General features: G+C 30.4%; 1 protein-coding gene across 1 annotated transcript in view; it reads right to left on the reverse strand.

Annotated features, from left to right (window-relative positions):
• LOC134725097 (uncharacterized) overlaps positions 1-17,244 on the reverse strand; it is a 122,107-nt gene that overhangs the window by 99,223 nt on the left and 5,640 nt on the right. The window contains exons 7-20 of the mRNA XM_063588627.1: positions 16,519-16,636; positions 14,963-15,060; positions 14,256-14,336; positions 13,458-13,542; positions 12,923-13,024; positions 10,638-10,669; positions 9,297-9,390; positions 8,015-8,106; positions 6,181-6,261; positions 4,917-5,036; positions 3,834-4,013; positions 2,995-3,129; positions 1,490-1,579; positions 361-475 (exon numbers count right to left, since the gene is read on the reverse strand). Coding sequence (XP_063444697.1) covers positions 361-475; positions 1,490-1,579; positions 2,995-3,129; positions 3,834-4,013; positions 4,917-5,036; positions 6,181-6,261; positions 8,015-8,106; positions 9,297-9,390; positions 10,638-10,669; positions 12,923-13,024; positions 13,458-13,542; positions 14,256-14,336; positions 14,963-15,060; positions 16,519-16,636 — 1,423 coding nt within the window. The remainder of the gene's footprint in view (positions 1-360; positions 476-1,489; positions 1,580-2,994; positions 3,130-3,833; positions 4,014-4,916; positions 5,037-6,180; positions 6,262-8,014; positions 8,107-9,296; positions 9,391-10,637; positions 10,670-12,922; positions 13,025-13,457; positions 13,543-14,255; positions 14,337-14,962; positions 15,061-16,518; positions 16,637-17,244) is intronic.

Below are 17,244 nucleotides of genomic sequence, written 5' to 3' on the forward strand. Positions count from 1 at the left end.
ATCACAATATTAAAATCGTGTCCATTAAAACAAATTTTGTACTACTTACGTGTGGACATATCCATTATGAAATAGTTATGTGTTAAACTATGTTTTACTTTAAACAAATGAGGGCTAATGTAATAAATACACAATATGTTAAAAAAACATAATATGCCCTTCTTTTTTTTTTACCTCAATCTCTTAAATGTGTCCTAACTTTCTATTTTGACCCAAAGAAGAATAAATTAAAATTTGAAAAGTTTGAATGATTTGTTTTTATTCAAATTAAGTATTTAATTCAGCCTAGCGTTTGCAACTTTGTAAATATCTAAAATACTTTAAAATTTACATAAAGAAAACCAAATCTTAATAGCCTACCTCTATCAGGGGTTTCTTCAAACTTCTTCCTTGATATTCTAACATGTTCCCATAAAGCTCTTATCCTAGAAACCATTGTATGAGTTTTGGAAGACTCTCTTTTGTATAAAGCACCCTATAATTGTAAATTTGTATAAAGCAACTTATAATTGTAAATTTGTATAAAGCACCCTATAATTGTAAATTTGTATAAAGCATCCTATAATTGTAAATTTGTATAAAGCATCCTATAATTGTAAATTTGTATAAAGCATCCTATAATTGTAAATTTGTATAAAGCACCCTATAATACACCTTATCGCTATGAAGTCCAATCCGGGAAAAACAGTCATTTACACAACTTCCTGTTTGGGTCATGCCGCTGAAAATAGAGGTCATCAGTAGTGAGCTGAGGGAGGAAAACTTGATAGAGTATGATCCACTTTTTCGAAATTAAAATTAAAGTAAAAAAATATTTTGTCTGAAGTATTTACGTTTGTTTAAACAGGTCTCATGAAAAAGTATCATGCATGGTGCATTGTTTTAACAGGGTCCCAGATAGCTTAACCTGGATGAAAAAGTTGTGGAATTTTAGAACTTATCAGGATTGGAATAAAAAGCCATAAGATGTATTGTAAATTTGTATAAAGCACCTTATAATTGTAAATTTGTGATCCATCAACAAGAATCATTTGTATCCTTATGAAATTATAAAGTACAATTAATGAAAAATCAATTACCTTAATAGGGGGTCCCATTAGGGGGTTCCAATCCCGGATCCCGCTTACTGTTTTGTCAGATTCCCATATCCTTCTTACACTATGTTCCTAAGCAATTCTCATTTTATTGTCATTTCCCAGGTCCCGCAAGACCTCATTTCCCGTTTTCACGACACAATAATTTGATTTTCACATGTCATGCTTTCAAAAAATTGGCAATCCTGTGTCACGCTTAGACCCCAATGAGACCCACTTAATATAGTTCAAATACATATGTAAAGAACACAATAGTTTTAGTGTAGATCTGATTTCTTTCTTCATCCAAAATATTCGCATCTATAGAAGGCGATATTTTTTGATTTTTTTTTATAATGATTGTATATAATGATTGTAAATACATATAATCATAACAAAAAATCAAAAAAACTTACATCAGCTTGACAAAGATGAGTATCTGGATAAAACTGTTGTATACCAAACAATGCTCTCCAGCTTAAAGAGCTGCACAATGGAATCACAATCTATAAATAATCATACAGGTATTTTCTTATAATGTAGCTATTTCTTTCTATATAAAACACAAATGCATTTAAGGAATGACGGTAATATTTTTTCTGTCTGAAGAAATAACATAAAAAATTTGGTGCACACTGAATAACGCGTGTAGCAGGTTATTTAACAGTGTGCACCACATTTTTTATGTTATTTGGAATAGACAGAAAAAAATATTACAGTCATTTCTAATAATTTAATTCTCAATTCCATTTTAAACCGTAGAAAACCATGAAAAAACGTTGATGACGTCACGGTCGCATGATTAAATTATATCTATGGGCTGCTATCAAAATAACGTTGACCAATCAGAAGACGTGTTACATTCAAAATTAAATTATAAGAAAATGTTTGGCCATAACATCATCAAAGCTCAAATCATTAAACTGAGTTTTACTGTGCATATTGTTGTGCCTTAGTTTTTTCTACATTGGCTAGAGGTATAGGAGGAGGGTTGAGATCTCAAAAAACATGTTTAACCCAGCCACACTTTTGAGCCTGTCCCAAGTCAGAAGCCTCTGGCCTTTGTTTGTCTTGTATGATTTTTAATTTTAGTTTCTTGTGTATAATTTGGAGTTTATTTATCACTGAGCTAGTACACATATTTGTTTAGGAGCCACCTGAATGACGCCTCCAGCTGCGGGAGTTTCTAGATGCATTGAAGACCCATTGATGGACTTCTGCTGTTGTCTGCTCTATGATGGGGTTGTTTTCTCTTTGACACATTCCCCATTTTCATTCTCAATTTCAAAGTCATATGAAATGAAAAACTGGTGAAAAATAATGTGTATCCAATTCTTGAACCAATGCATGTATATATCATAAACTTGTCTTCTGTGCTGGATTTTTTCATTTTTTTTACTCATCCTTATCGTAAAATCTTCAAACAAAAATTCTCTTAGTCTGTTATGATGGCATCTAATTAATTGTCATGTATTGAAGCTGTAGTTTACAGTTAGTCCCCTTACCTTAAACAACCAACAAAGAAGCATGGATATTGAGCACATGTATAACATGTACAATAAGATAACAGTCTTTTCAATGGCAGATTCATGCATTTTGCAATCATGGGATTTTTACTAGAAAAGTCACACTGAGTTCACTGCATAAGGAAAGTCAGATCGTGACTGCAAAGCAGATATAAAAGTCCCTGATCATGAAAAAAGTGTGAAGAAAATAAGAAAGTCAATTCAACATATAGAAAAATAAGTAACGAGGAAGTAACTGTCTAACAGATCCGAAATTCTGCATACAAGCTTATAGAAAAATTGTAATTTCTTTAAAAAATTTAATTTGTGGATCCTCCTTACACACAAAATCAACGAAAATAGGCTTCACACAAGTAATAAATAATCCACAGTATGTATTGATGCTTTGACATTACCCCAAAGAAGAATATAGAGTTCTTCATCCAAGTAACAATTCTAACGAGGAAGTTCCACCATCTCCAGAAGGGGTAATGGCTTGTTGTCAACTTTTGTGTATTCTTCTCAACGCTATAATGGACGTCATCTGATTTCTGCAACAATCAAAACAAAAATATTTAATGGTACTAATGATATGTTTACAACACCCATGCATGAGAGTAAGGGTATAAAAACAAAGAAAATTAAAATCTTTAGAAAAACACTGATTTCAAAATTCTACATGAAAAAAGTAAAAACATTGACCAGAATAGGAAAGAACATTGATCGATTGGCGTTTGTTTAATGTCCAGTGACAAATATTTCATATCCAAGGATGAAGGCAAATACTGATATGGAAATTTTCAAAATAAACATTTTATACAATTTGTTTTGTATTCTGGTATCTTTAATAATTTCATTGGGTTCCAACACGATTCTTTTAAATAATCTATCGTTCATTTATAAATATATCATCTGTTAAATTTGTATTGATGCAATATCAACAGCAATTTCTTTACAACACCGATTTTTGTAGGGTGTCTGAGTAGTGAAATTATCGTATTTAATTCACAAAGAAAATTTGGTATTTAATAACAACCAATGTTATTATACTCATTACATTTTAGATTTGTTTCACTGCAGAGGTGACTTTTTCCTTTAAAATCCACTGCTACAGTGTTCAATATAAGGAACTCGAAATATTTTAGGTCTTTTTCCACAACGAAAAATAACCCTTGCAAATTAGTTAATTTCATCATAATTATGAATATAATAAAAAATCTTATCAAACTAGTACTAGTATTCTTCATGACATTACCTGACTCCTCCAATTTTCAGGCATCAGTTCATTCTTAACAACAGTTTGTATGACCTCTGAGTGACCTTTGGTTGTCTTGGTAACAATGTAGTTTGAGGGCAGCCATATTCTTGGTAAGAAAGTAAACACTTTATTGGGGGTAGTTTCTCTGCTCAATTCTGTGATTAAAATTGATTCTCTCTAAAAATATAAATTAAAACTGAAATCCATATCGGTCATATGTTAATCTATTTATTTATTGGACATCATTTGATGGTTTTGTTGATCTGAACATTTCTTTCAAATTGGTTTTAAAATTACATATGTTGTGACTCATTCTGTACAGAGCCGTGGTGTAGTGGTTAGTGCATCGGACTACTAACACAAAGGTTCCTGGTTCGATTCCCATTTGGGATGAAAATTTCAGGAACTCAATTTTCGGCTCTCCCTTGACACCATCTGCGAGTATGGTCTTGAGGAAACGATGATAGTCCGTCGGAAAGGGACGATAAATGGCTGACCCGTGTTAAGAGAGAGCCACATCTCTTGCACGTTAAAGACACCCTTGTAGATTTCGAAAAAGAGTAGGCTAATGCCGCTACAAGGCAGCACTCGCACCCGCAAAGTGGAAAGGGATTAATATAAGTTGCAAAACTTGTTTCCCAATCCACTATAAATAAATATGTTTAAACTAAACTAGGTATTTTCATTAGATAACCTTATCACTATTTTTCCGCCATTACTGGACATCGCAAAGGTTCCCAAAAAATTTCGATGTCATGATACAAAACATTTAATGCCACAATGGAAAAGTGATTGTTGTATGACGTCAATATTTCAAACAGGACAGATTTCCAAATAGCAATTACATGTTTTTCATCGAGTCTTATCACATTAGTATCAAGTGATTAATCAAATCATTATCTTTTTCTTAACCAGAACCCTCACCATGTTAAATAGCTATAGGCTCTTTCAACTTTTACATTGGTCTAAAATGATAAATATATTTAACAGATTTTTTAATGGACAGATCAAAGCATTAAATATCACTTTTAACATAAAATATTGAATACATATTTTGATATGTATTTAAAATATGTTTACCTCTTTGATGAAAGTAAGATCCCGTTTCAAGAAGTATACAGCTTGCTTTAATCCCTGTTCTTCACATATACTAATAGCTTCTTCGTGTGCTGAATACAAGTTCTGGATTATAAAATCTTGCTGGAAAAAATATTAAAATACAAACATTTATAAGTGTACAAGTATGTTGAGTATAAGTCCTGGATTATAAAATCTTGCAGAAAAATATTAAAATAAAAAAACATTTATAAGTGTATCAATATGTTGCAAGATGATTCAGAATTTTGAAAAAGTCCTAGTTCTTTAGCGGCACTACCATGTTTTGTTATTTTTACAAATTATCTTACATCTTTTAATATGCAGCAACGATAGCAGATCTAATAAATATATTTTCTGTTTATCTCATTTTCTATAGACCTCTCATATGTTTTTAAGGTGGTTCCCAACACCTTGACTAAAATTTTTTTGGCTTGTTTAATTTCCATAAAATTTTAACAAAATATTTACTTTGACCCTTTGAAAGTTTCAGAAAACTCAAACCAATCACTTTCTCAGAAAAAAATTGTTGGATAGATAGCAGTTTGACAAACACTAATTTTGATAATTGAGAAGCTTAATATTTCCTTAAAAATACAACGTTTTTAAAATATTTAGCTGATTTTATAGAGTTATCTCCCTGTAGTGTTAGGTACTACCTTAATGTAAATTAACTCATCATAGATACCAGGATTGGAATTTTGTGTTTGTGCATGACTCACATTTTGTCAGTGACGCTCAAAATAAAAAGTAAAAAATCCCCGAAAAAGTAATAAGTTGAAGTGCAGACATAAAACTCCAAAACGTTTTGCCAAATACAGCAAAGGTAATCTATTCCTGAGATAGGAAAACCTAAGTATTTCAAAAATTCAAAGCTTTGTAAACAGTAAATTTACAATTATGACCATATCAGTAATAATTCATGTCAACACAGAAGTGCTGAATTATGGACTGGTGATACCCTTGGGGAATAAAAATTTCATTTGCAGTGGCATCGACACAGTGGTTGTTAATAAACTCATTATAGCTTCCAGGATTGCAATTTTGAATTTGCGCCAGGCTCATGTTTCGCCTACAAAAGACTTATCATAAAACTCAAATTAAAAAAAAAGGTAACACGGTAAAATTGAGAAAGGAAATGCTGAATGTGTCAAAGCGAAAACAACCCGACCATAGAGCAGACAACAGCTGAAGGCCACCAATGGGTCGTCAATGTATCGAGAATTCCCGCACCCGTAAAATTAACTACCTCAAATGCTCTGATTTGTTCATTAATCCAAGGTTGTATTCTTGATTTTATTGGATACTTTGTCTTCAAGTGTGTCTTCAGCTGAAAAATAAAATAAAAATCTGAACACAATATCACAACTTTAAACAAGAATATGTCCATAGTACACAGATGCCCCAATCGCACTATCATTTTCTATGTTTAGTGGACCATGAAATTTGGATCAAACTATAATTTGGTATTAAAATAAGTAAGCGGATATTATAAGTAACATGTGTACTAAGCTTCAAGTTGATAGGACTTTAACTTCATCAAAAACTGCTTTAATTTGTTGGTATCCATTTTTGTGGTTTGAGCAACATTAACATGTTTGTGGCTTTTAAATTTGTGGATTTGAGTTTTCAAAAAAAATAAATATTAAAGCCGTTAGAAACAAATGTTACAAATTGTTTGAATTAAAAGAAATTCAAGGTGAATTCCGAGAATTGTCTGATCGGTGAAGTCAGAGAAACCCGAAAAAAAGTAAATAAACAAGATGGCTGAAAATAAATCGTTATATATATTTCTTTCGCCAAATTCTTTCGCCAATGACGAATTTTAATCGCCATAATTATTATTTTTTCGCAAATTGCGAAAATGGCGACCGCCAGCGGAAACCCTGGACCTGTGTAAATTGTAGTAATGGCACTAATTAACCCAAGATAGAGTGATATAAGCCAAATTAGGCCATAAAGATGTTGCCTAAAAAAAGGTAAACAAATGCTATAAACGTATTTTGAATTGTAAAATAACTCTTATCAAAAGCAAGCCCAGCATGAAATTATTATTTCCATACGAACGAAAATTATGATTTTATAAAATGAACACTTTACCATAACATATCCATACCGGAAATCTTACTTTCATCGATCAAAAACAATTTTTAAAGTGAATTAAAAGATCAAAAGTTGTACAGTTTAGATTAAATAGGTATAGTCTTGCCTGCAGTTGTAGTTCATAGTTCATTTGCCTTGTGAATACTATTATAGTATTCTTAGATTTGATGATATTCAATATATTCCCTAGATCATTTCACTTAGTCAAACCTACATCGGGATCTTTTCATGACTTCATTTGGACAACAGTTGTTTTATTTCGTTGGACACTTAAATTCATGGATAAAATCAACCACTAAAATTGGTACCCACGAATAAAAGTACTTTCACAGTACCTTAATCAAAAAGTTTAACCTGATGAGGGACAGACAGATGGATGAACTTAGGGATAAAGAATTGTGCTTCTATTCTGCTTATTACACGATTAATAATCAGTTTACCCCTTGAATTTGATATTAGAATTTTTTAACCAAATTGTAAAATATTAAAATCAATGCCAAAGGTGCTTGGACAAAGAGCTTAGCCAATTCAACGTTGAAATTAATCAAATTTTTGTTAACTGGTTCTTTTTAAAAATCTGTTAATAAAATCAGAAAGAACTAATATGATTTGTAAATAAATCTGAGTGTTAGTTTCCCTCATTTGAATTGTTTTACATTTTTCATGTTAGGACTTTTTATATGTGGTATGTGTTTTGCTCATTAATTTACTGCATAAATCCATACAGTGACCTATAATTGCTAACTTCTGTGTCATATGATCTCTGGTGGAGAGGTGACTCATTGGAGATCATACCATATTGTCCTATTTTTATATTAACAATTTTTATATTTACAACTTGTAATGGCTTACACATGATTGGTCATGTTTTAGAATATTGCATTATGGGTCTAACCTCTTTTTTATGATTGGTCATTTTACATTCTTCACAGGTTATGCATAATTTGTCTTTTGACAGAATAATGCATTATGGGTCTTACCTCTGTTTTATGTTTGGTCATTTTATCTTGTACATTCTTCACAGCTTTCTTCATGGTTAGAACTGCCTTTGCTTGATCTACTAGCAGCGTACCTGTAATATTGTCATTCTATTTTTCCGAATTTAGTTTGATATATGTATTTTACGAGGAAATAATAAACAGCACAACCTCTGTTCAATAGAAAGAAAGGAAATGTCAGTTCAGGAATTATTGTGATGTTTTTATTATTGCCAGAAATGCAAAAGGGCTAAATTTATAAATTTATCATATCAATTAAAAAACATGATTTTTCGCAATATTGCAACAATAACAAGAATGTGTCCAAAGTACACATATGCCCCACTCGCAGTATCATTTTCTATATTCAATGGACGTTGAAATTTGGTAAAAAATCTAATTTGCCATTAAATTTAGAAAGATCCTACCATAGGGAACATGCCTACTAAGTTTCAAGTTGATTGGAATTCAACATCATCAAAAACTACCTTGACCAAAAACTTTAACCTGAAACTCACACTTTCATTTTCTATGTTCAGTGGACTGTGAAATTAGGGTCAAAAGTCTAATTTTGCTTTAAAATTATAAAGATCATAGCATAAGGAACATGTGTACTAAGTTTCAAGATGATTGGACTTCAGATTAATCACAAACTACCTTGACCAAAAACTTTAACCTGAAGGGGGACAGACAGACAGACGAACGAATGGACGAACGAACGAACAGACGGACGGACAGACGAACCAAGGCACAGACCAGAAAACATAATGCCCCTCCCTCTACTATCATAGGTGGGGCATAAAAATAATGAATGTATGCAATGATTTCTGAATAACTTAAGGGATGTTATCTTAATAGATATAAACCTAGGCCTGTCACCAAAGTTTCATGCAAATTGTTTAAAGCATTTTTGAGTTATTGTAAGATATGTCGACAACTGACGGACAACAGTTTACTATAATACATCCAATAAATGGGCATATACAAATTAAACAATAACAAATCATAGAGGAAATATTCCTTGACAGATTCTCTAAAAACAAATGACATTGACCTTCATTTCACATTAGGCTTTGTTTAAGTTTTCAGTTTAAGTCCAGTTCTGAACAGCTACAAATCATACATTAGTGATCTGTTTCCATGATGTATCATGGTCAAATCAGTGTTAAAATGAATGATTGATTTTTACAAATATTTATATATACGCATGTTTAGGACAAGAATACTAAAATGTATCTTTTTAGACAAATATCTTTTCTCTAAAGTACAAAATAAGAAAATATACCTATTCCTTCTTGTAGATTGTCCAACTCTGTGTTACTTTTTATTGCTTCAAATACCCTGTCTAAATACTCTTCCGTTATTGCCTCATTAATTTTCTGTAAATAATAAATACATTTCTTGTTATTTAAACTGCATTTAGTTGTAAAATTGAGAATGGAAAAGATCACAACCCAACCATAGAGCAGAAAACTGCTGAAGGCCACAAATGTTTATCGGACATAGAACATATAAATTGCCCTAATCAGAATCGAAATAATTGATGCAAGCTATACTTTCCTGTAGTTTTAACATGGGTAGACATTATATTTGTGTTATTTAAGCCCACTATCCCTCTGGTAAAAATATTCACGAATATAATGCCTTTCCATGTTAAAACTACAATAAAGTATAGTTATGACTTTGTGTTTATCATTCAAGGATGCAAGTACATTGTCAATTTCTAACATAAGTCAAAGGCTGGTGACACATGTTCAAAGTGGAAAACAACAAACTGTGAATTAATTGATTTACATGAATACCAATTTTCATTAAAGAAAAGTTGTATTTTTATGTATACCTTATTATGTGGTTTTGCCAAAGTATACATACTAGACAAAAGAAAATTTGCACTTAATTAAACATTCAAATTTGTGGATCTCCTGTATCAATAAAATCCATGAAGATTGACATCTAACAAATAACATAATATCCAAAGTCTATCAATGATAAAAGATAACATTTCAGCTTTAAACTGGCATTTTTGAAAACTTTGCTTTTCTATTTATTGCATATTCACAAAAGTATTGGACCACTGTTATTCTGTCTTATATCATTCTTCTACCTTAAAATATATACCATATTTAGGTGTATATATTATGCAGTTATATGTAATAAGCACTACCTTTTCAACTGTAAATCTTGGCAAATATTAATTTGAGATTTTCAGAAACATATTATATTTATTTTTAAAAAAGGAGTCTCAGGAATCTGATGTTATATTTTTAAAAAAGGAGTCTCAGGAATCTGATGTTCAGTGGTTGTCCCCTGTTTATGTGGTTCATAAGTGTTTCTCGTTTCTTATTTATATAGATTAGACCATCAGTTTTCCTGTTTGAATGGTTTACACCAGTAATTTTTGGTGCCCTTTATAGCTTGTTGTTTGGTGTGAGCCAAGGCTCCGTGTTCAAGGCTGTACCTTGACCTATAGTCTTTTACTTTTATAAATTGTTAGTTGGATGGAGAGTTGTCTCATTGGCACTCATACCACATCTTCATATATCATTTTCAGAAACTTCAATTCTTAAACAAAAAGGTTCCTTAGCTCACCTCCTCCCCTTGTTTTAAATGTAAAGTAAGAACAAACCTTTGACATCTCCTTATTTGAAAGACCTTGTCCTGAAATAGAAAAACAGAATAATAATCTAGGACAATATTATTGATAGCATTCATTTTATAGTTTTATGTTCTACTATGTTAATGTTGATTCTCCCGAACTTGCACTCCAACTTTTAACCCTGAAATTTTATATTAGATATGTAGTACATTATTTGAAGTATTAACTGTGGTTCCAAAAATGGATATTGTCATCAATGAGTCTTTAGTTTTAGTTCAAAAAATGATCATCATAGCATAAAATTAAGAATAATTTATGAATTCTCTTGATAAAATACAATGTGAAAACCCAAAACAGATTAATCTGGTATTTTCAACACAGTTAAAAATTTATAACATTTTATTTGTAGAAAAATACAATAATTGAGAGCAAAAAATATTTAATATAATCAAACTGCAACATATATCGACTAAAATTGTTTGTTTTTTTGGCTTTGGTTTTAAATTCATGTTCAAAATACAATATGCATACTATGAGGCAAAGTGTTAAGATATTTCAGATTGGACAAGTTTAATTGCAAAAATAGAAGAAAACACGGAGGTAAGGTCAAAATATGAATAAATGTCATATTAATTTTTTAAAACTAGGTTTAAACAAATTTTAGGACAAGTCAAATTTGGAATAGAGGTAATATATGCATTTGTTTATTAATCTAAAATCAAACATATTTTGGAACACAAGATTGTTAATAAGGTATGGAATACCCAGGTGTTCTAAGTTCTAAAAATAGCTAAAGAAAAATAGGTTATGATGACACCCTCACCAGATAAGTATCACTACATCGTGAATACTGCAACTTGCTTCATAGGTAAGACTAAACTGAATAGCCAAATTGTGTGTTCCCAAAAATTTAGTAAATACAATATAACAAAAGTCCCTCTTGTCTTTTTCTGATTATATTAAATGCTTTACAAGTCCACATACAATAGCTTCTCTAGTTATACTTTAAATTAAGCATTATAAATAAATATGCTGCATCCAACAGCAGTTGCATTTTCAAATTGATTCTTTTAATATTTCTAAGAAAATCATACAAGCGTTTAACAAATTTTATTTTAACTGGAGAAGTAATTTGTTTTACTAATATCTATCTTAACATTTGTTAGGAATTTAAATATCTGTTGCTTTGGAGAAACAAGTTACTTCAGATGACTTTGCCTTAAATTTAAATTTTGGTTTGATCATATGTTTTACAAAACATTACTTATAACATATAAACAGAATTGATAATAGAAAATTTATTAAAAGTGTAAAAGTTGAAAAAGCAGTATACAGAAATAAGCTTCAAGTACATACTAAATAACACATTTCTTAAGGGATTTTTTTTAAATTCAGTGTTCATCTTGAGAGATGAATAATTCATATAAGTGTAAATCTTTAAAATCAAGGAGAAAAATTTCAAGAATACATTATTATCTTATGCTAATTATTTAGTAGAATACATGAATGCTACAAATATATATATATAGTCTAACTCTTCTAGATAACACAGAGCTATTACTCAAGGGAAGTAATCCTGCACAAAAATAATTACCAATAACTATTTAAAACTAGAACTATCATATAATTCAAAACTATCTCATTCAAAAAAGTTCAAATGGTAAAACGGTAAAAGCCTAAATCACTGCTTTAAATAATTCAAAATCAAACATTGAGAAATAGAACTCATGCACATTTTTAAGGCTTGGCAAGCATGCTAAAATACCTGAAAATGACACTGTAAAATAAAAATAAAAAATCAAATTCAAAGGATCTTTTCTGTAGGCAGCTAGTTTACATTGGATACTTTTAAATCAATTTATTTCCAGTTTTATACACTGAAAATCATTGAGAGTAAATAAATAAGTGTTTTCAACAGGGTTCAATCATCAGTAAAGCCATAGTAGCGAAATAAAAGCTGAAAAATCACTTGTGATAATTCTCCTTTCTCAATTTTCAAATAGAAATGGCAGAAATGTTTAGACATTTTTGCTCAAAGAAAGGCTGTATTATCAAGCTTTAAAGAAAGAAAAAAAAAAGAAACTTTTCATGTTTTAGTACTCCTCCATACTTTATTTTTGGCAGATTAAGACTTATGCATTTTTTCTAAAACTAATCATTTTCTTATCATATGTTGCTTACCGGTAAAGATTCAAATTCTTATAATACAAAACTCATACAGCCAATTTTATTGTCTATTATCTTTTTTTCAAACAACAAAAAGGACACTAGACAAAATAAAAACATATTAGAATATCAAAAACTATTTTCAATACCTTGTAAATCTTGCATCATTTTGAGTCTGTACTGGACATACCATCCTCTTGACCCTCTGTCTAAAATACTGCTCAATATTGGTAAACAATTATTTATCAGATCTGGAAATAGAAAATTTATTGTTACATTACAAAATTTTAAAGTTTGACTTCTTGACGTTGACATTTTAGATTTATAATAATAATACAGTTTTGGTAATTCAATTTCATAATAATACATGTACTAAGTAAGTAAGGGATCAAAAATAGGTTGACAATATAAAGGTGGCCATAGTGACAAAAATATAACTTAGCTGTGTTATACAATATAAGTACGTGTATTGTATAATTTTTTGGTTTTAAATTAGGCCTTTAATTTTCTCACTTGAATTGATTCACATTATTCATGCCACTAACTTTTTTTTACAAAATGGGGTTTTCCCTTTGTTTAAGGTCCTTCACCACGTTGGGGGCAAAAAAAGGTCAGACATCTGCTTGATTTCAGAATTTCACGACAGAATAATAACCATGGTAACACTACAGCATTCTTACAAACCTTTGTTAAATAATCTCAGATCTATATCTAATTTATTTGGTGTTTGGTAAGAGTATGGTATTGGAGGAGGTCTTAAAGCTGTAGTCTGAAATGTAAAATAGTTATGAAAAGGTTTAATTATACAACTTATAGAAAACATATAATTCAAATACAACTGAAATGCCTCATAACTAAACTGTACAGATATAAAACAACCTATGTGTTTATTTATAAAAGTCTCAGCCCTTTCTATCAACATTTTTTCTACACATACAAATTTGATAGGGGTCAATGTGTGAACAACTTTAAATATATCTTGCCTTTTTTTTTACATAAATAAGGCCTTTAGTTTTCTTGTTTGAAATGTTTTACATTGTCATTTCTGGGCCTTTTATAGCTAATATGGCTTTGACCATTGTTGAAGGCCGTACGGTGACCTATAGTTGTTAATTTGTGTGTCATTTTGGTCTCTTGTGGAGAGTTGTATCATTTGCAATAATACCACATCTTTTTTTTTATCTACAAAAACAAATCTAAAAACATCAATACTTTGTGATGCAGTCGTAACAACAAAGCAAATAAATTTCTGCTCTACTTTATGCAGTATATTTTTGCAAATATTTTGAGGATTGAGGAAATCTGCATGTTTTGTGTTTTTTGACAAATGTAGCAATCAAGGTTTGTATTTTGCTTGGAACATTTAAATTCATGTTGAACCTCTAACAACAACAAACATATATTTAGTACTCCATGAAAAATAATAAATTAACAGTACTTACTTCTAAAATAGTGAAAATTATTTTCACAACAAAATTTTACCTGAGTTTTCTCTGACTGTAACTCTTCACACTTTTGTTTTACATAGCTGCAAAAAGCTTCAAAGTCTTTCATAGAATTTTGCTGCAAAGTAAATATTTTGTTGTTTGTTTATTATATATGTCAAATGTGTTGGAAAAAAATCAAACCTTCAATACTTCTATAATTATTTGTTCCTGTTAGTCTAAAGACCATCTAAAAAATCAAGAATCAATACTTTCTGAAGCTGTAAAGTTATAATTTTGTATCAATTTTAATTGATTTTTTTGGCTTTTTTGCAAGAGTTATCTCCCTTTTCAATGCAAATCTCCATAAGAATTTCAAATTGTGAATTTTTTAGGCTTCCTCAAGTTATATTTGATGGGACTTTTTTCTGTGTATATTTTGGGTATAATGCTAAAGATTAAAACTTAGAAATCTTCTGCTGCAATTACTTTCGGGTTAGGGTCAAACCTATGCTAGAATGACTGGACTAATCACAAACACAACTGTTTATGCTTTCCCTATGATAATGCAATTAGATTGGGAATACAAAGTTATACAACCATATATTTCAATACTTTGTTTAGGAGTGAGAAACAAGTTAATAAATCATTCAATTATTATTCTATATTTATTCATGTTTTGCACTGCTTTGATTTCTGTTGGGTTTTTTTTGCCCTTTAATATCATGATTATGGAGGACACAATAAAGGGGACCTGGGGTTTACCTTAATTGTTAGTTCTGCCACCAAGTATTTCATATGTTCATCTAAAATCTTCTGTTCAATGCTTTCTAAACATGTTGATGGCATGCCTATCACAATATCTACAATAAATAACTATTTCTTATTTGTTTGGACCAACAAATTAGTTTTAATCCAATGAAACCAGAAAATCAATCTGATGATTGTGTCAACTAGAAATAATTAGCAATACAAATATTTAAGAAATGATTGATGCAAGCTATACTTTATTGGTTGTTTTCACATGGGTAGGCATTATATTCGTGTTTATTTTTGCCCGAGCGATAGTGAGGGCTAAAATAACACGAATATAATGCCTTCCCATGTTAAAACAACCAATAAAGTATAGCTTGCATCAATTATTACGATTCTGATAAGGACAATTAAGTGTAGATCGTTTGTATAGGCTCTTTCATGAACCTCCCATTTTGTTTGCAAAGAAGCAAACGACTGACACTGTAATTTTTAAGAGGGAGGAGTTTGAACAGCCATCATGAACGGTTGTTGTATCTAGGTCAAATATGTCAATTTCTGAATGCAACACATTACAGTCATAATAAATGAATTGGTAACAACATGTGCATCATTTAAGAGTTTGGAAGTGTTTTAAGTTAATGTAATATATTAAATGCATGCCATTTGATAAAATTCATTATTCTGCAATAGTCAATATACGCATGTGCAAGCAAAATTTGTTGGATTTAGAACAGGGGTTTGTTCACAAAGCAAAGGAAGCACGTCATATTAGAATTAGGTGATCAAGCTTTTATCAAATATAAATGATTCAAATAGGTCGCAGTTGACATTCAGATTTTTGTATTTTTGTTTGTGCTCAATTACAAGTTCTTCTTAACAAGTTCTGAAGTATGACATGATAATGTTAAGTTATTAGTTATGTTTAGTTCTGGAGTGTACACTACCCATAAAGCTATATTTCCTCATTTCAACAGGAAGTTATAACTTCATGTATACGAATATGCAACCACCAAGTCTAGTATCAACCAAAAATACAGTTTTTACCTTAATCCATAAAAGTTCCTACCCACAATAATAATTTATCAATATTTCATCTTATTTTATAAGAGTCTGTGTTTGTTTTTTTTTTTTTTTTGGTAAATGGAAAACTGTGAAATACTTTCTACTGACTTCGATTTTTCAACTGTTCCCCATTTTCAATAATAAATGCACTAATCACATTCTGAAACTATAATTATTAATACTGCACAAAATCATGTAGGCATATCCCTTGCAGTTTTTATCTTTTTTATGCTGTGTTTTGTCTACTGTTGCTTGTCCTTGGTAGATAGATATAGGAAGATGCGGTGTGAGTGCCAATGAGACAACTCTCCATCCAAATAACAATTTTTTTAAAAGTAGTAAAACATTATAGATCAATGTACAGCCTTGAACACGGAGCCTTAGTTTTTTGCAATGACATTGTCAGTTTATAATCAACTTATGAGTTTGAATTTATCCCTTTGGTACCTCCTATCTTTCTTTTAATAAAGATCAAATAGACATGACACAAGTAAGAGACTTACCTAAAAGTTTAACCAGGCCTTTTCCAATGCTTTTTATAGATTCTGACACGCTGAAGAAATCTGATGCAAATCGGTTTCTAGCTGTGATAATTAATATTCTTAGTGACAAAGCTAAATCCTGAAAGACAAGCGACAATCAGATAATAATGAAACAGTTTCATCAATTGTTGGCCTTAACTTAAAAATAATAAGCCAGTAATTTTGTTTTATATATTTTATTCTAATGAACTATTTTAATTGTTTGGAACAACTAATTTAATAGAAAACCAGAAAAAGTGCAGATACTTTTATTTAAAAGAATTATCATTCAATTTTTTTTTTTAATGAAATGGATTTCTTGACAACACAGTTTGGAAATGCAAATTCATGTACACGTCATTTTGTAAATTGAATATATCTGAGTACATGTATATATCATAAGTCAATTGCATAGCACGGACATGGATATAAAGGGGGGAAATGTTTATCTCACTTAACAACTTCGTGACTATAAATAAGACCAGTTAACTATCCCGAATTATGGAGGATATCCCCCATATGTTTACCTGAATTCTGGAAATCTTTACCATATAAAAGTAAAACCTTTAAAAAGGCATTCAAATGAGTTTGGAAGGATATTTAAGCCCATATAAACTAATTCAAACAATACAGTAGTAGATTAAGAGCACTTATGACAATATAAGAGGAGAATTAGGTCCTCTTGCACTTAAAATTGCCCATGAAAAT

Source organism: Mytilus trossulus, chromosome 7, assembly GCF_036588685.1.
Source record: "Mytilus trossulus isolate FHL-02 chromosome 7, PNRI_Mtr1.1.1.hap1, whole genome shotgun sequence".
Taxonomy (NCBI): domain Eukaryota; kingdom Metazoa; phylum Mollusca; class Bivalvia; order Mytilida; family Mytilidae; genus Mytilus; species Mytilus trossulus.